The sequence below is a fragment of the Pseudorca crassidens genome, chromosome 3, assembly GCF_039906515.1.
Source record: "Pseudorca crassidens isolate mPseCra1 chromosome 3, mPseCra1.hap1, whole genome shotgun sequence".
Lineage (NCBI taxonomy): Eukaryota > Metazoa > Chordata > Mammalia > Artiodactyla > Delphinidae > Pseudorca > Pseudorca crassidens.
The window spans coordinates 156464178-156490257 of NC_090298.1; the positions used below are offsets into that span (position 1 = coordinate 156464178).

The 26080-nt window shown below is 48.4% G+C and overlaps 2 protein-coding genes across 3 annotated transcripts in view; one reads left to right on the forward strand and one right to left on the reverse strand.

Annotated features, from left to right (window-relative positions):
* CCNJL (cyclin J like) overlaps nt 1-26080 on the forward strand; it is a 157068-nt gene that overhangs the window by 55656 nt on the left and 75332 nt on the right. Inside the window, exon 8 of one of the 2 annotated variants that reach the window (XM_067732960.1) lies at nt 8172-8637. The exons of the other annotated variant lie outside the window; for it this stretch is intronic. The gene's annotated coding sequence lies outside the window, so the exon portion shown is untranslated. Of the gene's footprint in view, nt 1-8171; nt 8638-26080 lie in introns of those variants that run through there. 2 annotated transcript variants of the gene reach the window in all.
* On the reverse strand, nt 1219-7176 carry FABP6 (fatty acid binding protein 6). The gene is made up of 4 exons (XM_067732962.1): nt 7110-7176; nt 5810-5985; nt 3767-3856; nt 1219-1321 (listed from the first exon to the last, which is right to left on the reverse strand). The coding sequence occupies exons 1-4, from the start codon at nt 7174-7176 to the stop codon at nt 1268-1270; spliced, it is 387 nt and encodes a 128-aa protein (XP_067589063.1). The 3' UTR covers nt 1219-1267.

Consider the following 26080-nt stretch of genomic DNA (forward strand, 5'->3'; position numbering starts at 1 on the left):
CGATGCAGGGGACGCGGGTTCGTGCCCCAGTCCGGGAGGATCCCACATGCCGCGGAGCAGCTGGGCCCATAAGTCCAGGGCCGCTGAGCCTGCGCATCCGGAGCCTGTGCTCCGCAATGGGAGAGGCCACAACAGTGAGAGGCCCGCGTACCACAAAAAAAAAAAAAAGTCAGGGTGGGGACTTCCCTGGCTGTCCAGGGGTTAAGACTCCATGCTTCCACTGCAGGGGGCACAGGTTTGATCCCTGGTCCAGAACTAAAGATTCTGCTTGCTGCATGGCGTGGCCAAAAAAAAGTAATAAAATAGAAGTTAGGGTGGTACCCGGATGGGGAATACTCCCAAGGAGTATGAAAGAGGAGAATGAAAAAAAGCGCATCAGGATTAGCGATTATCTAGCCACGGGACAGGCAGAGCTCCCTCCTCTTCTTCCATGCCCCGGACAGACGCTGTAATCAGGCAGGGATGCCTGCTCAGTCCAAATGCTGCCTCAGAATCCTTCCTGATGCAGGGCTCCAGGCACCTACCAGGGGATCAGAGTGACCCTTCTGACCACCTTTCCCAGCCCACTGCAGCTTCTCCAAGTTTCTCCCAGGCCCCCCTGTCTAAGCCCTACTCTGACAGCTCGCTTCCTGCCTGGCATTCCCATAACCCCTTTGCCATCTCATAGACTCCCATTTCTCCTCAGTCCCTCATTGGTCCTCCTGGCCCCCTCTCGTACCAGCAGGTAAACTGAAACCCAAAGGAACGACTCCACAGCAGATTAGCAGAGAGCCACAGCCATGCTGAAACACCTTCCCTGGCTAAACCCGGGTGGGTGCATCCCAGTGTCCGTGCAGCCTCGGGACCCAGCAGCGGGGAGCCCTTCCCCGCCTTCCTGTGGCCCATATGAGAGTCAGTGTGCCACCTCCGAGGTGATATTTGTCTCTTGAAAGGATGGTCTCCACGCAGAATGTGGATGGCAGGCTGGGGCGAGGGGTCCACAGAAGTGTGCCCGCCGTGCATCCTGAGCACCGCCTTTGCCCTCTCCCCGGGGCCAGGGGTCTTCCGTCCATACCCGTCTCCCTCTGCCATGACACAGGTCCCGCAGAGATCTCAGGGCCAAGGTGTGGCCTGTGTAGCCATCGTCAGGGGTTTCCCACCCCCACCAGCCAGAACTGCCCCAAGACAGCAGAGAACAAAGGCAGAGGCTCTGGAAGGAGCAGAATGTCTGTTGTTACATCAGCTTTATTGGTGGCTTTGCGGCCCCCGCGGAGCCCTGCCTACTAGCTCAGGCCAGCCTCTTGCTCACGCGCTCGTAGGACACACCTGCAACGGTGGAGATCTGGAAGAAGCAGCAGGAACAGGGGGTGTCAGTGCAGGGGCCCCAAGGTGACCATGGGGCCCAGAGAAGGTAGAACAGCTTCCAGTCCCAGCCCTGAGTGGGAGTGAGCCTGCTGCACTGCTTCTCCGGGCCTCAGTTTCCCAATTTGTTACAGGACTCATTGTGTGGACTCTACATGGCCAAAGTGCTAACAGATGTTGGCGTGATGTGGCTTTTCGTGGGATAATCTTCCACACATCTGTCCATATCAGTTCACCCATGCCAGGCCCATCTGCACGACACCAAGATTGTCCCCATTGTACAGAGGAGAAAACTGAAGGTTAGAGAAATCAGTCACCCCTCTAAGTCCGAGGGGCCATGCTCACCCTCTGCACCATTTAGCATTTATGGGGTCCCTGTGCTCGGTGATGGGAAGATACATTCTCTGTCCTCAGGAAGTGTAAGCATTCATGGAAGAGGCTGCAAGAGGATACTGTTCGGCCAAGGCCCACTGTGTGTGGTGCCCTGGGCTCAAGGCCAAGACACGCTGTCTTGGGATGTGTGCGTAGCATCAGTTGGTCCAGATCCTCAGCAGAGGAAAGCAGCTTTCTTGTGAGGAGGGGTGGGTGGCAAGTGGAGTTTGGTGGAAGCAGTTTTGTCAAAGGGCAGCAGTGTGAAGTGATGTGTGATTTGCATATGGGATGGATGGAAGATGAAGTGGAGGGGGAGGCTGGGGAGGAGGCTGGGGCACGGTCTAGAGGAGAGGTGATGAGAGAAGGGGTGCTGGTGGTGGGTGGAGATGGGAGGAGGGGTGCTTGCAAAATGCACCCATGTTGGTAGAGAAGAAGCGAGGTATCCAGAACGATTCTGGGCCTCCAGAGTTGGGAGATCTGCAACCAAGATGGCTTGTCTCTGGTGCCTAGTCTGTGTGCGTGTGCATTTGCGTGTGTGCGTGCGCGTGCGTGTGTATAATGGCCCTGAACTCTGGGCTCTGCTCACACCATATAGGCTCCACGGTCAGGCGCCTCTAGGAATTAGGAAATGGGTTTGTTCCATTTGGGAAGATCAGTTCAGTTGGGCACAAATGTGCTCCATTCTCCTGCCCTGTGTTCTCCCTGCACTCCTTACAGGCTGGGGAGCTTTGCCTCTAGCTTTCATCAGGTTCTCCAAGAGGTTGATTTCCATCCAGAAGAAAATGTATAGTCACTTATGTCACACACACACACATACATATACATACATACATATATGTATATATATATGTGTGTGTATATATATACACATACACATAGATATATTTTTAAAACACTGTACATCTATTTATTTTTATATATGTATATTTTTTAACTAAAATGAAGGGGAGAAAGAAGACCCATTGGCCTGGGAAGAGCAGGCAGAGAATTTAGAAGTCAGCTGATGCGATCTGCCTCCACCACAAAGTAGCTGTGTGACCTTGGGCAAGTTACTCGTGTCTCTGAGACTCTATGGCTTCTCTGTAAAATGGGAGTAATGCGAGGGCACTGAGCCTCTTGGGCCATGTGCTCCTTTTCTCTAGACTGGGCTTGAGATGAGGAAAACAAGGAAACAAGGGAGAGATTGAGAGACAGAGAGAGAGGACAGGGGGAGGCAAACCCTGCTTTCCTCATCACTTCCCTTCTGGAGAGGCTTGGGGAGGACAGACCAGACCTCCCCCAGGGGGACTCTAGCCCAGGACACAGGCTCACGAAGGGGGAAACGCCTTCCTTTTCCTCTTAACCTCACACCGTTTCTTTCACCTGGGGAAAACTTTGGAGCCCCAGGGAGAAGAGAGGGATGTGAGATGAGGGCCCTCCAGGGCAGCACCTCCAACCTGTGTTTACAGAGAATGGCGTGTGGGAGGGGTCAGTCCACAGGTGTGTGAGTTGTCCCTGTCAGCGTTTCAATAAATGTTTAATTAGTTGGCAACGTTTGCTAGACTGGAAATTTCACTTGGAAGTGCCAATTTCCAGCTTCTCTTGAAACACCAGAACATCTAGCAGCAAGGGCCTAAAGTCCCTTGTGGAAGTGGAATGGCGATGGCTACCCTTGCAGGGCCCACCCAGACTCCCCACTTCATTCACACTCTGGGAGGGGTCCAGACGTGCGTCCCTGCGGTGGCCGAGCGTGGGCACTGGAGTCAGACTGCCCAGAGCCAAATCCCTGCTTTGTCAAAAAAGCTCTGTGCCCTCCGGCCAAGCACTTAGCCATCCCGTGTCTCAGTTTCCTCACCTGCAAAATGGGGATAAAAATCCTTACCTAACAGGGTGATTGTGAAGGTCAAATGAGGTCATGTGCACCCAGTGCTCAGCACAGAGCCTGGCCCATGGTTGGGTGGGTAGGGGGGGTTGCCCATAAAGCCAGCTGCCCAGAGGACCACCTCTTGGGGGCCGTGGCTGGGGGCAGAAAAGCATTCTCATCGATTTTGCCAGGAACCAGTGGGACACTCACCTCCACCAGCTTGCCATCCACAATCTCCGCAGTGTAGTTGTAGTGGGGGAAGTTCACCACCACCTTCCCACCCTCCATCTGCACAGTGGCCTGGAAGAGAAGCAAAACACAGAGTTGCAGAGCACCCCCCAAACACAGGCCAGCCCCTCAGGGATGAAGGGCCTGCTTGCAGCCTCAGCAATCACCCTTTGGGAATTAATTTACCCTATAGACATCTGATTACATATACCCAAAGATACAGATAACCTGTGCAAGTCACTGAACATTTCTGTGCCTCGGTTTTGTTTGTTTATTTATCTTTATTTAGTTAGTTAGTTTTGGCTGCGTTGGGTCTTCTTTGCTGCACATGGACTTTTTCTAGTTGCAGTGAGTGGGTGCTACTCCTGGTTGCGGTGCGCGGGCTCTCATTGCGGTCGCTTCTCTTGTTGCGGAGCACGGGCTCTAGGCGTGCGGGCTTCAGTAGTTGTTGCGCACGGGCTTGGTTGCTCCGCGGCACGTGGGACCGTCCCGGACCAGGGCTCGAACCCGTGTCCCCTGCATTGGCAGGCGGATTCTTAACCACTGCGCCACCAGGGAAGTCCCTGTGCCTCGGTTTTCTCATCTCTAAAATAGGGGTAGTAACTGTACCTACTTCCTGGAGTTCTGGGGAGGATTAAATGATTTACTATGATACATATAAAGTGCTTAGAGCAGTGCCTGGCTTGGTGTTGAGCACCCCTTGTTAACTATGGAGTCAGTTATGATCATCATTTTTAGAAGGATGCTAACGTCATCCAAGGGTGTTGATTGCAGCATTGTTTGTAATACAATGCTGTATTATCCACTGGTAAATAACCTAAAAATCTATTAATGAGGGAGTGGTAAATAAATGATAGCATTTCCATACTATAGGATACTGTACCACCATTAAAAAAGAAGAGGCAAGTCAATATGTGCTGACACAGAAAGACATCTGTGAGAAATTGTTAAATTTTTAAAATACCCAAGTGGCAGAATATGAACATTATGACTACGTATCCTCCACCTTGGCAGCCTAGAAGCCTGAAGGAGCAAAGTACTCTCTTGGCCAGGGTTGGAGGCTACAGAGGGGAATGGGTGGAAGACCTGGGGGACCAGTCTGGGTAGGAAGGGACAAACAACCACCTTTCAATTCTTTGCTACCCAAGACTGCAGTTTCAAACCCAGATGAGTCTGGTTCTAGGGCCTGGGCAATTAATCTCTAGGCCACGCTAGAGGAAGCATTAAAATGTGGTTATGGAGGCTTCCCTGGTGGTGCAGTGGTTAAGAATCCACCTGCCAACGCAGGGGACACGGGTTCAAGCCCTGGTTTGGGAAGATCCCATGTGGCGCGGAGCAACTAAGCCTGTGCACCACAACTACTGAGCCTGCGCTCTAGAGCCCGCGAGCCACAACTGCTGAAGCCCATGGGCCACAACTACCAAAGCCCGCACGCCTAGAGCCCGTGCTCCGCAACAAGAGAAGCCACCACAATGAGAAGCCTGTGCACTGCAATGAAGAGTGGCCCCTGCTCGCTGCAACTAGAGAAAGCCCGCGTGCAGCAATGAAGACCCAGTGCAGCCAAAAATAAATAAATAAAATAAATTAATTAAAAAAAAATGTGGTTGTGCTCTACGGAACCAGACTGCCTGGTTATACAGGCCCACCCCTGCTGTGGGATCCAGGCAGCTATTTCATCCTATGACTCAGCCCAGCTCCCCCATCTGTCAAACAGGGCAGTAATTGTAGCGACCTCATGGGCTTACCTGCATTAAGATGTGTGACAGATCCAGCAAGTGTCTGGGATATATGTGTGAAGGATTCAGCAAATGTTAACAATTTTTACTATCATTATAGTGTCCGTTATTGACGGTAGCATTAAAAACTAGGAGAGGCTAAACTGCCAAGTAACTCAGGCTGTTAAAGCTGGAGGCTAGACTCGAGAAGAAGCCTCAGCTCAGGGAGCAGCCCCCAGGGACATGGTGGGGACCAAGAAGTCAGCCAGAGTCCTGGCGAAGGAGGGAGGGGTGGCCAGCTGCCTCTCACCTTGAACTTCTTGCCCATCACGGTCTCCATGTCGCACTCTTTGCCGATGGTGAAATTGTTGGTAATGGAGGGGCCCCCGGGGTAGTTCTGGGACCAGGTGAAGTTCTGCCCGTCCTGCTGCACCTCTGAGATAGTCTTGAGGTCGCGACCCTTTTCAATCCTGTCGCTGGGGAGCCCTGGGCCAGGGGACAAGCAGAGTGGCCATGTAAGAGCTGCCTACAACTTGTGGCTTTGGGCACGAGCTTGCCTCCCCTACGGCAGGCTAGCCTGACAGTCGAGCACAAGCCCCATGTCGTGAGCCATGTGGCTTGGGCAAGTCACTGTCTCTCCCAGCCTCAGTGTTTTCATCCAAAAAATGGGGATAATAAGGCCCATTTCACAGGGCTGTTGCAAGGATTAAATTACAGTGTTTGTGTCTGGTAAAACTGCTGGCATATAGTTAAGAATAAATAATAGCTGCTCTTCTGATAGTAGTAGAACAGAAATTTGCCAACCTCACAAATTTCTAAAATGAATGAGACCTTCAAGACTGTCTTGAAATGCTCTTGCTTTACAGATAAAGATTGCTACATCTAGACTGTTGTAGGTGAAACCAAGTCACTGTTCCTTCAGGGCCAGTCCCAGTGATTGACTCAGAAGGGCTCTTGCCTTCCCAAGGCCCCAGGGCACATGGATCCTGCTCTTGGGGCCCATTTCCTACCAGGAGGTCGTAGGCCCTGGTCCCCTGGGGCTGTCCTCAATCTAGAAAACTGCACTGCCTCACACTTAGCTAGCACACCAAGATTTCTGCAGGATTGTCAAGTCCACTGTCTCTTTGGTTCTTCACAACCAGTGCTGCAAATCAAACAGAAGAGTGGGGTCTTTGATCTCCACCCAGAGTGCCTAGCACTGTAAGAGGCCCCCGTTTGCTCAGTGACTTAGTGAACGAGTGGCTTGTCAAACCTGATCTCTGTGCTCCCACCCCTTGGTCACCTCTCCCCAGGCAGGATGTGGTGACACCACTCATCATCTCATCCTCGGGTCCAGGGGGTCTAATGACATCTGCCACTGATGCATAGTGTGACCTCGGGCAAGGCTTGCTGAGGCACCCCATCAGTAACATTGGGTTGGTCTGCGTGTAGCAAGCATTCAGTAAATGTTTGAATGAATAAACCAATCAACTCTCCACCTCACCCATGACTGGCTGCGGGACCTTGCACGAGTCACTCAACTTCTCTGAGCCTCGCAGACTGTGGGTTCCCTGTGCAGAGCTGGCCGTGACAGCCCAGCCCCAGGAAGGTGCTTTCAGGAGCTCACTCACCCAGGCGCTTCATGAACTTGTCATAGTTGTTCTCGCTCTCCATCTCATACTTGCCGGTGAAGGACATGCTGCCGGAGAGCTGGAGGCTCAGGAGAAGAAGGATGAGGAAGCAGGGCTGCGGTGCTGAGGGGTCTGGTGCCTCAGCTTATAAACCCTCCCAGATGCTGAGGCTCAGCCCCAAAGTCACCCCACTTCTCCTTCCCACCCCTGAAGAGGAAGCACTGGCAACTTTATGATGTAGGCAGGCAGCAGAAACCTGAGGTTATTCACCCTGGGGACTCGTTGGCTGGAATCCCATTGCCACTGGCAAGGCCAGGGCCAGCTCTGCCACAGGGTTTGAGGTGTCATCCACCTCTACCCAGCCCTCCCTCTATCCACGCTCCCATCTTCCCTCATTTACTCAGTCACCCCTGCATTCATCGACCAAAGTGCCTCGGGCACCTCATTTTGGGGCCAGCACTGAGGAAGCAGTAAGACATACCCCCTTCCCAAAACAGCCTCCAGTCTGGTCCAGGGACAAAACACACCTGCAGAGAACCCCTGTGCAAGCAGGATGGGATGTGTCCCGAGAGACGTGCAGATCTGGGGCCTGGGGCCTGGGGCCTAGGGAAGGAGTGATGGTGTCCAGCTGGCTGGTGTAGCTTTGCATAGGAGATGGCATTTAATACAGGTCTTGAAGGAATTTGGATGTTTACAGAAGTGGTAAGGTTGGAAGACACTGAGAATGGAGGCAGGTAACATTCTAAGTTGAGGGAACAATGTGATGAAGGTGGGAAGGGCCACAATGAAAGGAAACAATGAGTTGTCTGCAGCAAAGAGCACTTGAAGGAGAATAGGCACAAGATGGGTGTAGATGGTGCAAGCAAAGGGAAGCAGCTGCCCAAGGGCCCAGGGAGCCGATCAGAGGAGGCAGTGCCAGGTGCGCTGAAGACCTACTATGTGCCAGGCATGGGCTGGGAGCGTGGTGAATTTCACTCTATTCCAGCTTCACCACTGGAAGGGCTAGTAATTCAGCCCCCACTTCCTGTCCCTGTTCTGATTCTGGCACCACTTCACTTTAAGGACTCCCATCTCCTCGGTGATAACTCCTGCCCTGCCTGTCTCGTGGGACTGCTCTCTGGATCAAACCGATTGGCCATGAAAGTATGAAGCACTTACAAAGGCCGTCACTCTTATTGTTATAAATAAGGAAAGTTTTGCATCTGTCTCCTCTTCCAGAGTGGGCTCTCCAAGAATCCCCATCATTTCTATCCAAAGCAGAATTCACCACAGTTGCTAACCCCCCAGACCTGGGACTGAGTGGTTTCTGAACTGATGAAACCAGCTTTGCCACATTTTGCCAGTCTGCAATCTCCAATCTTAGAATTCCTCACTCCAGCCAGGTGTCTCACTTTAAAAAAGCACAAAACCACACACCCACACTCCCCTCACCCACACCTCATCGTGGATTTTCTGATGCTGAATTGTATATATTAAAATTTCATAATTCAGAGCAAGTGACAGAGATGGCCCTTGATAACGGTCGGTAGCTATCCTTCTAGACTTTTAAATGCACACCTATACTTTCTTCTATAAATAAGATTATATTGTTCTGTCATTTCTTTTTCATGTAATGATGTAAGTACACGTGTATATCATTACATAAAGGTATATCGTACATATTCTGTGGTATGTATGTTTCATAATTTATGTAACTATTGCCAGGTCTTTAGGTTGTTCCCAGTCTTTTTCTATTAATAACTCTGAGGGGCTTCCCTGGTGGCACAGTGGTTGAGAGTCCGCCTGCCGACGCAGGGGACACGGGTTCGTGCCCCGGTCAGGGAAGATCCCACATGCCGCGGAGCGGCTGGGCCCGTGAGCCATGGCCGCTGAGCCTGCGCGTCCGGAGCCTGTGCTCCGCAACGGGAGAGGCTACAACAGTGAGAGGTCCGTGTACCGCAAAAAAAAAAAAAAAGAAAAAAAGAAAAAAAGAAAACATAATTTATGTAACTATTGCCAGGTCTTTAGGTTGTTCCCAGTCTTTTTCTATTATAAATAACTCTGAGATAAACATTCTCATTCACACCCCTTGGTGTACATGTCAGATTATTTACTGAGATTATTTGCTAAGGATAAATTCCTAGACATGCAATTCCTGGAACCAAAGGGGTTTTGTATCTAAAGTTATATATAAACTTATATCTATACCCTAATGCCTTTCTCAGAGGCTAGAACAGTTTACACTCCCACCTGGAGCATATGAGAATTTCCCCTCATTGATAATAATGACGAAATAACACTGACAATAATAGCTAACACTTATTGAATATTTATCATGCATTGGGCATGATGCCGAGTGCTCTATATGAATTATATCATTTAATCTTCCAAACAACTCTATGAAGTAGGTACCATTATTGTCCCCATTTTGCCAGGGAGGAAACTTGAGGTTCAGCGAAGTTAAGTAACTTGCTCAAAGTCACAGTGCCCCTATGTATAGTTCATATTTACTACCAAGGCAACTTTCATCATCATTTAAACAGATTTCCAAAAGTCCTCCATAATCCCATTACCCTAACACTATAACTATTTTTACTTTTTTAATTGTCTTCCTGCCTCTTTCATTCATCTCTCTCCTCTCTCATCCCTGCTTTCTTTCCCACCACTCTAATTATAGCAGGTGTACAATAGCCATAGTCACTATATAATGCAATATTCCATTCTTTTTTTCTTTGCTCGGTATTAGTTTGTAAACACAGTCCCATGTTTCTATTAAGCTGCCATGTTTATTGTTAGAAATGGCTGCATAATGTTTGCTGTTGGACTTTTAGGGGGAGCCCAGGTTACCCCATTAAATGAGAGGCCACAGTGAGCTTCTTTATATGTAGATAATTTTTTTAAAGTATTTCCTTGAGCTAAAGCCCCAGGATGGGATTACAAAGTTATGGGATCTGGAACATTCTTACAGCTCTTAATATGTTTTGCCATGTTGAGACTGAATTGGTTTAGCCCCAGATTGCCTGGGTGCTGAAGTTCTTGGAACTCAGAATTTAGAACATCTTTAGTTCTTTTCCCCCAAACATCCTGCTTCCCAACATCATGAATTGTGCCACCTTGAGATTCTCTTTCTTTCCTCTTTAAACAATCTTTATGGAGGAAAGGGTTTTTAATTTTCTGTTCATAAAAGCAATAGTTGTTCATAGTAGATACTTTGGGAAGAACAAAGCACAAATAAACTAAAACCTACCTATAATCCCACCATGGGGTCTTGTTTTTCAGTTGTAAAATTAATACATACTCAGTGTTTAAGAAGACAAAAGCTCAAAGCTGGGTAAAGTCTTATTTCTTCATGGAAACTGAAAACTATCCCATTAATTCTTTTTTTTTTTTTTTTTTTTTTTTTTTTTTTGCGGTACGCAGGTCTCTCACTGTTGTGGCCTCTCCCATTGTGGAGCACAGGCTCCAGACGCGCAGGCTCAGCGGCCATGGTTCACAGGCCCAGCCGCTCCGCGGCATGTGGGATCTTCCCGGACCAGGGCACGAACCCACGTCCCCTGCATCGGCAGGCGGACTCTCAACCACTGCGCCACCAGGGAAGCCCTCCCATTAATTCTTAAAAGGGACTTTCCAAATGGAGAAATCCACTAATAAAAAACATGTCATACCGGTCTGGGCATGGGGAAACAATAGAGCATTTGCCATCTCCCTGTAATTTCACAGAAGTATGGGATGTAGGTTCGATTTAAGATGGTTAAGGAGGCTAGGGAGGCTTAGGGAAAGGGGTGTAGTCTCCCGAAATCCCCTGGGGTCTCTAGGCTCGAAGGAGGTGTGCCCTTTGCAGAATCTCACCTTTATGCCTTGGCCTGCATAGAATGACTGCTCACTTTTCAGCCGTCTTTCCAAATTTGAATTGTCTTTCCAACTCCACCTCCTCCCGGGAGTCTTCTCTGATTACTCCAACCTGTAGATTGTCCTTTACAGGAACCCCCCAGGTGTATACCAGCTGCTTGTAATCGCTCAGGGGGAAACCTGGGCTTGTGAGTCACAGTATTAGCCCTGAGACTTCAGACACACAATCTTTAGTCATTCAAAAAATACTGAGTACCTACTGTTCACTAGATTCTGGAACTACCAAGTATCTGTCCTCAAATCTTGTGAGAGAACCAGCCTAGTACACAGGCAATTGTAACACGGTGTGATAACTGAGATAAAGTCTGTAACATTGGGGTATTGTGGGAAAACAGAGGCATCACCCTGATCACCTCTTAAGGGTCAGGGAAGGCGGATGTGAGAGAGATTGGCAAATAAGCCAAATCCTTAATTTGCTCATTATTAAATGGGGATAAAAATACCTGTTTTCCAGGATTTTAGTGTGATAATCAGTATATAAATAAAGGGCTTAGCATAGGATCTAGTATTTTGTAGCTGCTGATTGAATGATACTGTTATTCCCACTCATTGGCAGTTTGTCCAGCCTATCTGCCTACTGTTTTGAATTATTCATTGTAGCATTAACTTAACTCTTCACAAAGTATGTCTTTTATCCCCCAATTAGATTTTTTTTTTTGACCACGCGGCATGTGCATCTTTGTTGCCCAACCAGGGATTGAACCCATGCCCCCTGCAATGGAAATGCAGAGTCTTAACCACTGGACCGCCAGGGAAGTCCCTCCCAATTAGATTATAACCCCTTTAAGGAAAGAGGCTGCATTTCATACTTCCTTATGGCTGTGCAGCTAGTAGGCACTGGGATCCCTCTGATTTTGTTTTATTTGTTCAGATCAGTCTGGAATAGGCTGTGAGACAGTTTTTCAAATGTGATCTTTATCATACACTGCAGAGGGTGCAGGAGGGGAGGGCTTGTGAAAAACGGAAACCTCTGGGCCCTGACCCACAGGAGTTCTGATTTGGTAGGCCTGGTGGGGCCCTGGAATCTGCATCTGACAAGTTCCCTGCTGGTTGTGCTGCAGCTACCCTGAGAAGCTCCAGGCCAGCGGACGTGGGCAGGAGCTGGCAGATGGGCTCTCCAGAACCCCAATTAAGTCCCTTTCCCATCGACTTCCTTGTGCATGGTCAGAACCTTTTTCTCCTTAGTAGCTCATCCAAAGCCAGCGTCAAGGGCAGGATGGGAGTGGCAAGGGTGTGGGAAAGGACAGCCTTGGCACTGAGACACCTGACTCAGCTGTGCTCCCTTTCACTGGAATTTATGTGTGAATTTTACCCTCCAACCCTCCTCCCGTCCACACCCTCTCTCTCTCCCTCTTCAACTGGGTTTCACCTATTTGCTCAGACACTCATTATTGAGAACCTTCTAAGAGGGGTAAATGAACTCAAACTGCCTCCCTATCACAGTGAGGTTTTATGGGGCAGTTGAACCAATAGAGCAGCTATACCCCATGGAGATAAAGAATGGCCCCAAGGCTAATCTCCCGGGGCCATCCCAACTTCCCACCTGGACTCTGGCTCCTGCCTCAAATCAGCCACCATTATTCTAAGAGTAACTAGTGAAGAAAGTAGGAAATGCAGGTGCTGGAGTCCGTGGTTGGAAGAGGAACCCTTGACCTCTCCCTGACCTCACCACCCCAGGACTTTCCAGAGCCGTGGGTGTAGTAATTGATCCATCAGTGTTATACTGGGTTGGCCAAAAAGTTCGTTGGGGTTTTTCCATAACACCTTACAGAAAAACCCAAACAAACTTTTTGGCCAATCCTCTAGATTCCTTGAACAAACCGCCCTTCCTCTTCTTTCCTCAGCCAAGGATCTGAAATGCTAATTGGGGCTGATCCTGGAGGATCAATGGGACCTCTGATGGTAGTTTATTCCAGGATGATTCGCCTAGCTGTGCTCTCAAGGGTCAGAGACTAAGAAATTCAGCATTCCCTTGGAAAGTCCAGTTGGCACTTTATTTATCCACAATTAGAAATTAGAATTTTAAAATTGGAAGAGATAGAGACTCAGAGGTCAGCCTGCCTGGGTTTGAATCCTAGCTCTGCTACTTGCTGGCTGTGTATGCAAGGGCAAGTTAACTATCTTCCTGTGTCTCAGTTTTCCCATCTGCAAAATGGAGATAGTAATTGCCTCTAACTTAAAGGGTTGTTACGAGCATTAAATGAGTTAACTTTTGTAAAGCGCTTTTTCCAGAGCCTGGCCGAGTATATAAGAGCATGTTAAGTAAATGTTGCTGGGGCAGGCTGGCTGTGCAGCTTCAGCCCCACTGTGTCTGGTCACCAGCTTTGCAGTAGCAATCATCCCCATCATTGCAAAGCATCAGATGACCCCGAGTTCAGTCCTCAGTCTTGTCTTTTCTGTAAGCCCTCACTTCCGTGGTGATGTCATCCAGTCCATGGCTTTAAATCTCATCTGTATGCTGATGACTCCCAGATATTTTCCCCATCTCAGACCTCCCCTCTGGACTTACATCCAACTGCCCACCTAACAGCTGCACTTCATGTCTTATGCCATCTCAAAGTTTGACAGGTCCAAAACTGTTCTTCCGCCCTCAACAAAGTCAGCTCCTCTCATGGCCTTCTGCATCTCAGATAATGAGGGATCCCAGCAGCCAGCCTCTGCTGTGCACCTGCAGTATGCTAAATGCTTTACATAAATTATCACCCAATTTTCCCCACCAGTCTATTGGATAGGTCCTGATAGTATTCCCACTGTATAAATGAGTAAACAGGCTCAGAAATGTCACAGTTAGTTGACTGAGGAAGCGGTTTAGCTTCAGGTCTTGCGCTCATGAACTCTAACTAAATGCAGCAATTGGATTAGGATGCAGCCTCCAGAACCAGCCAGGCTCTTGGAGACCATTATTCCTCCTGCAGTACTTAGCAAGTGATCCCAAAGTGCCAGACACTGTGCTAAGTGCTCGACACATGGCATCTCATTTAATCCCTGCAACAAATTTCCAAGAAAGCTGTCATTATCCCTATTTACTGAAAAGAAAGCCTAGGCTCAGAAAGGTTAGGTGACTTGTTCAAGGTCACACAGCTTGTTGATGCAGCTTGGATGTGAACTCAGTTTTCTCTGACCTGAAGTGCTACTTGCCACCACTATGGGTACCGCTGGTTCTCTGACGAAAAGCAGAATGCCAGTCTCTGGCTCTAATGTCAGAGTTATAACCCACATATTCGTTCATTCAAAATACATTTACTGAGCACCTGGCTGTGTTAGGGAAGGAAGATATGCAGCAGAATAGAAGATAGTCCCCACCCCCATTGAATGAATCTCCTAGCCTCACAGCTCATCCCTTTTCCCCCAGTTCATCCCCTACTCTAAGCCTCACTTCCTTTCCTATCCAGCCCATGGCTGCTTCACTTCTTTCACTAGAATCCTCAATGTCCTTTGGCCACCTTGACTTCCCAGGTCCCATCTTTGGACCAAAAAAAAAAGTGTCTTTCTACCTCCCATCTCCAGGACTGCTGGCTACAACCAGAAGAAAAGGCATGGGATCGGGGGGTGCACATCACCACAGATTCATGGTCCGCCCTCAGCCAGGTTTTGAACAGCTCAGTGGTACTCCCCTTCATCAGTGGGTGGTTCTCAACCTCACTTTCCATGCCAACTACCCTTATCAAGTCTTCTACATCACTCCCACTGCCCGCCTGCTCACCGCAGCCCCAGCCATCGCTTTAATGGCCATATAGCAATGCACTGTATGGATACATCACAACTTCTTCAACCAGTCCCCTGTTATTGGATAGTCAGGTTAGGTAGGGAAAAGTGCACACGTGACTAGGAAACACCACCATGTGGAGAAAACAAAAACAAAAACATTATTCAAGATCATATATTAACATGAATGCTGTTGACAATGCAAGGGATTAGGGGCACAGACCCTCTGTATAGTTGAAAATCCATGAAAAACTTTTAGTTCCCCCCTGTATCTGTGGTTCCTCTGCATTTGCAGATTAACTAACTGCAGATTGTGTAGTACCATAGTATTTACTGTTTTTAAAAATCTGCATATAATTGGAGGCAGGTAGTTCAATCCCCTGTTGTTCAAGGGTCAACTGTGGTATTACTTGAGGTGAGTAGGGTGGGGCTGAAGATCTTCTGGAAGTTCATGGATTACAAACCAGTGGAGGACAGTGACCTCAGAGTCAGTGCCCAGAGAGGAGATGGGAAGTCCTGTAGCCACTGGTCTGCAAGGCAGCCTTCTCACTGGGGACAGTCTTTGCCACACATGGAAAACCCTTATTTCCTGCTTCTGCTCTGTCTCTGCCCGCTCCACTCCCTTTTTTTTTTTTTTTTTTTTTTGCAGTACGCGGGCCTCTCACTGTTGTGGCCTCTCCCGTTGCGGAGCACAGGCTCCAGACGCGCAGGCTCAGCGGCCATGGCTCACGGGCCCAGCCGCTCCGCGGCATGTGGGATCCTCCCGGACCGGGGCACGAACCCGTGTCCCCTGCATCGGCAGGCGGACTCTCAACCACTGCGCCACCAGGGAAGCCCTCCACTCCCTATTTTTGAGCTAATGGAATGTCTGACTGTTGTAGACAAAGCCCTTTGGGTTGCAAGTAAAGAAACCCACTTGATCCAGCATAGGCCAAAAGGGGAGCTTACTAGGTTACAGCACACATAATTGCTGCTATCTGACCTTTTTGACCTATAAAAACAACAATTTCATATAATTCAACCTAATATTTTAAGGATGCAGGGGCAACTCGGAGAACCCAAGGGGAAATAGAGGGCTTCATGAGGAACTAGAGGAATCTCTCTCTCTCTCTCCCCCTCCCCCTCTCTTCATCTTCATCTTCTCTCTTTTTCAACTTGATTCTGCACAGACGCCCTTTCTCTGCTGTCCATGTGCTCGCAGACAACAGGGCCTTCAAAACACGCAACAGAAGCTGAGTCAGGAGAGAGATAATCTGATTGGTCTGTCACGAGTCAAGTGTCCGCCTCTGGTCCAATCAGCTGTGGGCAGGGAGGCCGAGCTCTTCATTGCAAGCAATGGAAACTGATTTGAGCAGAAAATAAATTTATTGTGAGGATATCAATTAGATCACAGAATTTTCAGGCTTGGAAAACAAGTAGGGACGAGAGTGGACAAACAGCTAGAACCATAGCCACAATCACATCACAGAAATGGTTTTGTGAGGATCCCGCTGCCAGTACCACCAAAAGCTGGACTGGGCAGTTTGTAGCCCTTACCAACAGCGGCACTGCATACTGGCACTGCAGCCACCATTCCCCTGGGCACTGGACATGGCCCCCACCACCACCAGAATGGATTCCCTTGCCCCTGCTTCTTCGCATTGCAAGCTGCAGAGAAAATGTCTTTGTGAGAATGTCTGATTGGTGGCGCCCAAGTCACAGGCAGGCACTTCGTTGCCACGTAATGGGGTGATGAGAAGATGAGTATTTGGCTTTCTCAGCCTCATACTGGAAGGTGGGGTCCATGCAGTGAGGAGTTCTCTGAACAGAGACAGGGTGCAGATGCTCTGCCCCACCAATGGGGTCCTGAGGTACCACCTCAGCAATCAGGACCAGCTGTTCTGTGTAGAGAGGGACAGTGTTTGAAGAAGGGACTGTGGCATGGCAGATGATGGAAAGGTGTCCACGACAGTGACTATCCCCAAAGATCACGTGCTGTGCCCTCCATGAAGCCTTTTTCTCCATGCATCTAGCCCACCCAGGTCTGGCTCTCTTTTGCTTAGAATCTGCATAGGAGGGTGTGGGATTCAATCGTTACCATTGTTTTTCTATCTGAGATGTAAGCAGCTGGAGGGCAGGAAACTGGCCTTATGTTTCTGTGTGACCTGTATGTCAGCTGAGCCAGGGCAGGCCTGTCTTTTTTTTTTTTTTTTTTTTAATTATTTATTTGGTTGCACCAGGTCTTAGTTGGGGCAGGTGGGCTCCTTAGTTGCAGCTTGTGGGCTCCTTAGTTGTGGCATGCGAACTCTTAGTTGCAGCATGCATGTGAGATCTAGTTCCCTGACCAGGGATCAAACCCTGGCCCCCTGTATTGGGACCGTGGAGTCTACTGCACCACCAGGTAAGTCCCGAGGCCTGTCTTAAGGGGCTTTACAGGTACTTGTTGGGTGACATGGGGCTCTTTCAGATATAAGTACAGACACTGATTCTTGGTGACTAGCAAAAAAGTGGGAGTGGATTTCTTGGAAGGTATAGGGTAGCTCATAGAAGGGATGGAAAAGCTAAACCACCAGACCTGCCGACAGCCCATAGCACTAGAGAGCAAGAAGGAAGGAAGAGACAGACCCCATGGGGCACTGCCATCCAGTGAATCATCTTCAACCACCCTCCATCCTTATAGCCCTGCACCTGAGACTCCAATTTCCAGCTCAACCAATTACTGGCTGTATCACTTGGACACGTTACTTAACCTGTTTGAGATTCCCGGTTGGCAGAATGGGGCTAACAATTAAACCTGCCTCCTAGAGACATGGGGGGACTGGATAACTCAGTACATGAAGGTACTTAGGAAGGGGCCTGGCACCTAGCAAATACTTCATAGATGCTAGCTAATAAAAAAAAAAGTACCAAGAGACAAAGTTCAATTGGCCTAGCTAGGTTGTATGCAACTCCTGGGGGTGGGCGGAGCCTCTTGATTGACAGTCCCGTGAAGACCCACGTGCCGAGGGGGAGGGGTAGCTCGTCAAGGAACGTGGAAGGAACATGGAGAGGCTCATACAGAGGGAGGGGAAATGCATGCCGGGCAGGCGAGAACTCTAAGTCCTCTCTATAACTTCTCAACACCCCAGAACTGGGCATGCCCACCCCCATATCTCCTGGTCTGATCCTTGGTGGGACCATAGCCAGCAAGGAGGAGGAAGCAAGGGAGGTAGATCCAACAACAGCCAAACAACCTCACCTCCAAACTGACAACCAAAGCACCGCACGACTCTTAAAAATATTGCTTCAGGCCAAAGTCAGATGCCGAAAGGTCTTCATCCAGTTCCTGTGCAATTATTCATTGCCCCTTCTCCTGCCGCAGGCTAACCGTGATTAATTCCTGTGGCAGCCCTAGGAATCACTCCTAATGAATTTCTGATGAATTCATTTGGTGTTAATGCAGTGTGTAATTCCGCAGGACACTCATTATAATTTAGCCTTATTAAGTTATTGGGAACTACTATTGCTCTAAGCTCATAAGCAGGAGAAAAGTAATTATCCGGAGTAGGCAGTTAAATTATGAAAAGGATTGGACATTCAGAGGAGGCCAGGAAGTGGCCACTCCTATTTTTTTTCTTCTTGGGGTGTACTGCTCTACAGAGAGGAATGGGCTGTATGGGTCCTTGAGCTAAGACGTGAGTGCCCTTCCTGACTTTATATTCTGAAATGTCAGAGCTGTGCAGGCTGCAGCCGGCATGGTGGGATTTTAAGGACCATCCAAAGGTGGCCTTGCCCCCCACATGGTCTATTCCACTTGCCTACTGCTTGGGTCTGAAATTCCATCATAGGGATGGATTCCTTTGCATCAGAGGCCCTGCTGCAGGTTGAAAGATGACCTATGGCACACCTCAGAGTTCACAAGGCAGTCACAGGTAAGTTATCTCATCTGATCATCACAGCATTCCAATTATTGTCATTATACCTCCTTGACAAATAAGAGACTGAGGTTCACACAGGTGACACGACTTGCCCAAGGTCGCTGGGTGCCAGAGCTGGGAACAGAACCCATGTCTCCCACCCCCAGGTGAGTTAGCTCTTCAGCTCACCTCTCATTTACTGCCTGGCATGCTTTTCCTGCACATGACTCATACTGCCACCTAGATCAGACCTTCCTTGAGGTGGGAGCTGTTTCTGTGATCCCCTTCACCTATTTGACTGGCCTTGGTTCAGAGGATGGGCTGCAAGACTCCCTTGCTAAGGGTAGGTCAGGGCTCCTGAAGACACCTGGAAGATTCCATCCTGCACAAGTTGATTTCATGTCTCCTTTCCCCACTTCTCCCTGAAGTTTTCTCTTTATTCTCACTTTCTTACAACCAACTTCATACTTTTGGCTAAAATGTAGATTAAAGTCTTTTTTAGGTTTGAAATCATTTTCTCCTGCTGATAAAAGTAACATATGTTTTTGCATAAAATTCTAAAAAATGAAGAAAAGCCTAAAAACCTATAAGGATCATCTGTAATCCCATCACTCAGATATAACTATTGTTTACAAGTTGGTGTATGTATCCTTCCAGACCTTATTGGCACACGTAAATATACAATGCCAACCTTTTACCCAGAATGAGATTGTATCATATGTGCTATTTTAGAACTTGCATTTCCTTAAACTTAGAAATAGGAAATTTCTGTAGAGACACAGATGTAGAGAACAAAATTATGGGGGGAAAGCTGGGGTGGTGGTGGTGGTAGGATGAATTGGGAGATTGGGATTGACATATATACACTAATGTATAAAATAGATAACTAATAAGAACCTGCCGTATAAAAAATAAATAAAATTCAAAAAAAAAAGAAATAGGAAATTTCTGGAAGACGAATTTACATTATCAGATGATAAATAAAAACTAATGTAACAAAAATATCCTTGGTAGGACTTCCCTGGTGGTCCAGTGGTTAAGACGCTGCACTTCCACTGCAGGGGGTGAGGGTTCAATCCCTGGTCAGGGAAGTTCCATGTGCCGTGAGGTGTGGCCAAAAAAAAGAAAAAAAAATTCCTTGGTAACTCCTCTGGTTTATGGGAAGATACAAGAAAGGGGATTGAGAGAATAAAGTCCAAATAACCTCGTATGCAAGACAGAAAGGAAATTTGCTTATTGCTACCTTATCTTCCAAAACGTCATTTAGGGACTTCCCTGGCGGTCCAGTGGTTAGAACTCCGCGCTTTCACTGCTGAGGGGCCCGGGTTCGATCCCTGATCGGGGAACTAAGATCCCACAAGCCATAGCGCAGCCCCCCAAAAAAGAAACCAAACATCTTGTTTCTCAGTCTGATGCAGGAGTTTGGCATGAGAAGACCAGTGGATGGAAGATGAAGGCCTAAGTGCAGAGTCACTTGGCACTGGGGGTCAGGGTGAGTGGACAGGGCTGTGTAGTGCAGAGATGAACCCAGGGGCCCGACATGGCCCTTGCCCACCTCCCCGGCCTCATTTTCTGTCGCACGCTGACTCTCTGCTGCAGACTCATGGTCACTGGAATCTCCTACACTCACTATGCTGTTTTGCACCTCCGTGCCTTTGCATACACTTGTCTCTCTACCTAGAGTGCCCACTGCCATAAATGGTGAAAATTCACTTTCATGCAATGTCCAGGTCAAGTGTTTGCCTATGAAGAAAGCCAGAAGAGGCCCTTGGAGGGCAAGCTAGCTTAGGCTTCCTCACAGCATAGGTTTTGTGTCAGTGTAGAAGGAGATGCTGGACAGGTGCGGGGAGGTTTTCTTTCCCCTTTGAGGGTGGAAGCGAACTTCTCACAGCCTTCCTTGGTGCTGTGTTGAGTTCAGCCACCATGACTATGGAGCTGCACATCCAGGTCACACTGGAATTGTCCTCCTGCCTCCTGGGCCATGTTCTGGTCTGCAAGTCCCTCTTTCCTATCTCTATCCAGAACTTTCTGTCAGTCCCAGGTGAGGTGCTGTTGGCCTCTGCCAGTGGCTTCTCACTGCAGCCAAGGAGCCCCTCAGAGCTGTATGTTTGTCACAGCTATTCAGACGTGGGCAGGAATAGGTAAATTCACGTTGACATTAACGTGACCAGTGTTTGTGCTTCTCTGTATAAAAATGCACGTGGCCCAGGTGCGTTTATGTCTGTGGTACTGTATACAGGAATTGCATGCATGTGTAACAAAGTATGTGTAGGTGCCCCTGTATCTGTATGTAGAAGGATATATGCTTCCTTTGTGTATGGGTGTGTATCACTGTGTATACGTGTGGAGTATTATTATATGCTTGTATATACATGCAAAGCAGAGTGCACATGTGCTCAGCTTTGGATCTGTTTGTTCACAGGTATGTGAGAGTGTTTATTTACTGAAGGGAGGGTAGATATTAGTTGGATGCCTTAGACTTCAAGCAAAAACAAACAAACAACCCTCCCCAAACAATAAATAAGTTTTATCTCTCATGACTGGAATTCCAGAGGTGGGGAGGGAGGACTCTCAAGTTGACTGATTGCCTCGATCAATAATGTCTTTAAGGGCCCGTCCACATCTCCACTTTGCTTAATTCTGCATCCTCATGGTCACAGAACGACTGTAGCGTTTCCATATCCCACACTCAGACATGAAGAATCCAGTGACTGATAAACGCATATTTGCTTCTAGGGTGACTTTCCTAAGAATGAGGAAGTTTTCCCAGAAGCCCAATCCTACCTCCCCCCGTGTCTCATTGGCTAGAACTAAATGTCGCCAAAGCTAAACCCATCTTGGAGGGGATGAGACCACCAAGTTTGGTTTAGACTCATCAGGATCCCTCTCCTGGAACTGAGGATGGTATCAGCTTTTCAAAGCACGAGGCTGCTTGGAGGAAGGGTAGTCTAGTACAGGGAATCGCCTGGTATTCCTGTGGTTGGGACCCTGGGCTTTCACTGCTGAGGGTCTGGGTTCTATCCCTGGTCGGGGAATCCTGCAAGCTGTGTGGCATGACCAAAAAAAAGGAAGTGCCTAGTACAAAGGTATGTGCATTTATGCACACGTGTCACAGATGTTTGTGTACATGGGTTTGTATACATGAACATAAGTGAGTATGTAATATGTATGGGTGTTTCAATGACCTATTGTTGCATAACAAACTATTGCAAAACATACTGCCTTAAGACACCTATTTAAAGTTTTATTTATTATTTCCCATCATTCTGTGGGTCAGAAATTTGGGCAGGGTGTGGCTGGGTGGTCATTTGCACCAAATGGCATCATCGGCGGTCACTCACAAAGCTACATTCCACTAGTAGCTAGGCTGAGCTAGAAGGTCTAAGAAGGCTTCCCTCTTGTTTCTGACATGTTAGTGCACATCAGCATGGCTCCTCTCTCTCTGTATATGAATAGCTTGGGCTTCCTCACAGCATGGTAGTCTCAGAATGGTTGCAATTCTTTCGTGGCAGCTGACTTACAACAAGGAGGAAGTAAAAGCTGCCAGTGCTCTTAAAGCCTGGATTCAGAAATCTCAGAATGTTGCTTCTTCCACAAACATTCAAGAGGAAGGGAATAGAATTTACCTGCTGATAGGTAAGGGAGCATGCACGTGCAGAGAAGAAAAGAATTAATGGCAGCCATCTTTAGAAATGATCTACCACAGCAGGAGTATGTCTTGAATATGAGGGTGAGTGTATCTGAGTGTGTGCAGTTTGTGTGTGTGCGTTTTAAGGATTGTGGGTTATGTGTAGGTGGCAGTGTGTATGTAAGTGTGCAGGTGTGTATATAAGTGTCAGTTTACACATGCATGCCTGTTTATGTGCATATATGCACAGGCAGGTGGGTAAGTATGCGTGGAGAAAAGTGCATATACGCACAAGGCAGTGTGCACATGTGTGCAGGTATAAGCGTCCGCCTGAGCCAGGGGCCTGCGTATGTGTGCATACATAGAGGGAAAGTTGATGGGGTGGACCTGCCGGGGTGTGGCCTTCCTGAGACTGCAAATCCTGGCCAAGGGTAACAGTCTAATCTTTACTGGGAACTTGTCCTTGACTGGAAGGCCTTGGGTTCTGAGCCAGGCAGAAGACTCAGGCCTTATCATAAACTAAAACCACACTGCTGGCAGTGGAGGAGGAGACCTGCCACATTTTTTGATCCCCCAGAGCCTGCCGTTTTCTACTTGGGACACCACTGGTCTCCAACAGCCAATAGGAAAGCTTAGCTGCCGTACTGCCTCCCTCCGTGATCCCCACCCCAGCCCCACCCGTGGGGCTGTAAACCTCAGGACCGGACTTCACAGAGACCAGGAAGCAGAGCTCAAGGCTGCTGGCAGGGTGAGGCCTCCTACCCCAGGTAGGCCCTGAGCCCTTGGCTTCTCTTTCACTCTCTACAGCACGTTTCCCAGTAAAGACAGTATGGCGGGGGCAGGAAGCAGGGAGGGAAAGGCCTGACACTGCGACTCCCCTATGGAATTTCATTCTATCTCCACAGTGAGCTCTGAAGCAAGGACTTTGTGGGTCTTTTTATAGATGAGGGAAAGAATGCTTGGAAAGGGAGAGAGACTTCCCCACAGTCACACCCCTTATAAAGAGCAGAGGTGGGATTTGAACTCCATTCGGCCCGATTCCAGAGTTCACACTCTGTCAAACAGGAACACAGATGTCCAAACATCTTGAAGGAGAGAAATACCTCCTCAACCTGCAAAACACGAAAGCACAGTTCAGGCTCAATGAGGAGCCAGGTATTCGGCTAGAATTGTTTTTTTTACTGCCCACAGATCATCTCTCAACATTGATTAAAGCCATTCAGGGGTTACCCATTGCTATGAGGATAACGTTTAAAGCCAGTCTCCTTATTGCAGCTTACAAAGCCCCAGATGGTCTGGCCGCTGCCCACCACCCTTGTCTTCTTTGCTTCGGCCACCGGGCCTTGTCTTTATTCCTTAAATCTACTTATATATATATATGCCCCTCTCTTTTTAATTTTTTGGCCATGCCACACAGCATGTGGGATCTTAGTTCCCCAACCAGGGATCGAACCTGTGCCCCCTGCTTTGGAAGCATGGAGTCTTAACCACTGGACCGCCAGGGAAGCCCCATATATATGCCCGTCTCTGCCTCAGGCCTTTGCACCTGCTTGGCCTGCTCTCAGCTTAAATGTCACTTCCTCTCCTAAGGAAAGGTTCATTTTGTTTAGGCGTGATGATGGTGTTGTGATTAAATTTTTCTTTTTAAAGAGTCCTTATCTTTTAGAGATACATATTTACAGATGAAATAATAAGAGGCCTGGGATTTTCTTTCAAAATAACTGGGTGGAGGTGAAGTGAGGGAGTGGGTGTGGTGCAGAGGCAAAACAAGATTAGCCATGTTGTTCATTGTGGGAGCTGGGTGATGGGTGCATATGGGGTTCATGATAATATATTCTCTATTTCTGTATGTGTTTGAATTCTTTCATAAGAGATTATAAGAGCTTGTCCAAGAATAAATGGGAAAAACAAGTCACTTCCTCAGAAAAGCCTTTCCAACCCAGAGGCTAGGTCAGGTCCCCTTTTCTGTGTTGCCATGTGACCTCTCCTTCACCGCACTTATGCTGAGTGTAATGACATTGTTGGCTAGGTGCGTGTTCACGGTACCTCTCTGCCCCACACACAGCAGAAAGTAGTTATGTCTGCCTAAATCCTGCTTCTGTCCCAGAGCTCATTTGGTGAATAAATCAATGACAAGTGAATGAATGAATGAGTTCAGAGACAGTTCACCATGTGAGCTGGTCTAGAAAAGGCAGCTTCCTAAAGAGAGGGAAGAGGAGAAAGGAGGGGGACAGAGAGGGGAGAAGCATCCCAGCTGGATTCTCTCCAACCCAAATATATTACATTATATCATGTCCTATTATGTTGTATTACATAATTTTTTCTTTGGTCACCATTTCCTTTCATTAAAGAGAGGGGTTTTTTTTCTTATTTTTTATGGCTGCGTTGGGTCTTCGTTGCTGCACACGGGCTTTCTCTAGTTACGGTGAGCGGGAGCTACTCTTCGTTGTGGTGCGCGGGCTTCTCATTGCCATGGCTTCTGTTGTTGCAGAGCACGGGCTCTAGGTGCACGGGCTTCAGTAGTTGCGGCACGCGGGCTCTAGAGCACAAGCTCAGTAGTTACGGCGCACGCTTAGTTGCTGTGTGGCATGTGGGATCTTCCCGGACCAGGCCTCAAACCCATGTCCCCTGCATTGGCAGGCGGACTCCCAACCACCGTGCCACCAGGGAAGTCCCTAAAGAGAGTTTTAAAATTAATTTTCAAAACAGGTAACACATGCACGTTTCAATATTCAAGAGTAACAAAAGGGGCTGCAAAGAAAATCTCCCTAGGGAATTCCCTGGTGGTCCAGTGGTTAGGACTCTGCGCTTTCACTGCCGAGGGCCCAGATTCAATCCCTGGTTGGGGAACTAAGACCTCACAAGCCACACAGCAAAGCCAAAAGAAAAAAGAAAATCTCCCCTCACACCCAGGTCTCCTGCCACCCTGATCCCCCCCACCCCGGGTAAACAAAATGATCAGTTTTGTATGTGTCCTTCAGAGCGATCTGATGCATATGTACACAAATATGTATACATTTTTATGTGTATATATATTCCCCCCTTTGTCATGCTTTGATTTTTTATTTAATACAGCTTAAAGAGTGTTCCATGTTGGTACCAAAGACATCCTCATTCTTTCTTACAGCTGCCTAATGTTTCATTCTATGACTCCACCGTATTTGACCAGTCACCTACTGAAGGGGCGTTTATGTTACTTCCAACTATTGTAATCACAAACAAAGCTGCAGTGGGAAATGTTGTGCATTATTTTACTGTTGTCTGTAGGATTAAGTCTCCTGAAGTAGAACGGCTGGGACAGAGTACGTGCTAGATCCTGGCAGAGCCGCCTCCCAACACGCTGGAGACTGCCTCCCCCTCTCCCCACCCCTGGGCTGGTTTGAAGGGAGCTCAGGTGTAGCCAGGCCAGGAGGAAGGGGGGAGCCATTCCTAAGGGAAGCCCACGGCAGGAAAACACAGATGAGGCACGTGGGGACTGTCCTGCGACATCGGCTGGTAACACAGACCTCTCCCCCAAGTAAGGGTGCAAGCAGAGGGGGCCTCTGCCCACCACAACAGGAAGAGCTGGGGCCTGAGAGTTTGAGGATTCTGGGCCCAAGTCTGCCACCTCAGCTTGACAGGTGGCCTTCAGCAGGCCACTTTCATAATGATAATGGCTCTCTCCAGGCACAGTGCTAAGCACTTTGCATGTGTCACCTCCCGCAGCCTGAAAAGGCTGGAACGTCTGCAACCTGAGCTCAGAGAGGTTAGGGAACCCACTCAAGGTGGTCCAGCTCTTAAATGACAGAGTGCGGATATAAAGCCAGACTCAACACTGTGTTTCACGGCCTTGGATTAACCCTCAGCGAGGTAAGGCAGCGAGACCCTGACTAAGC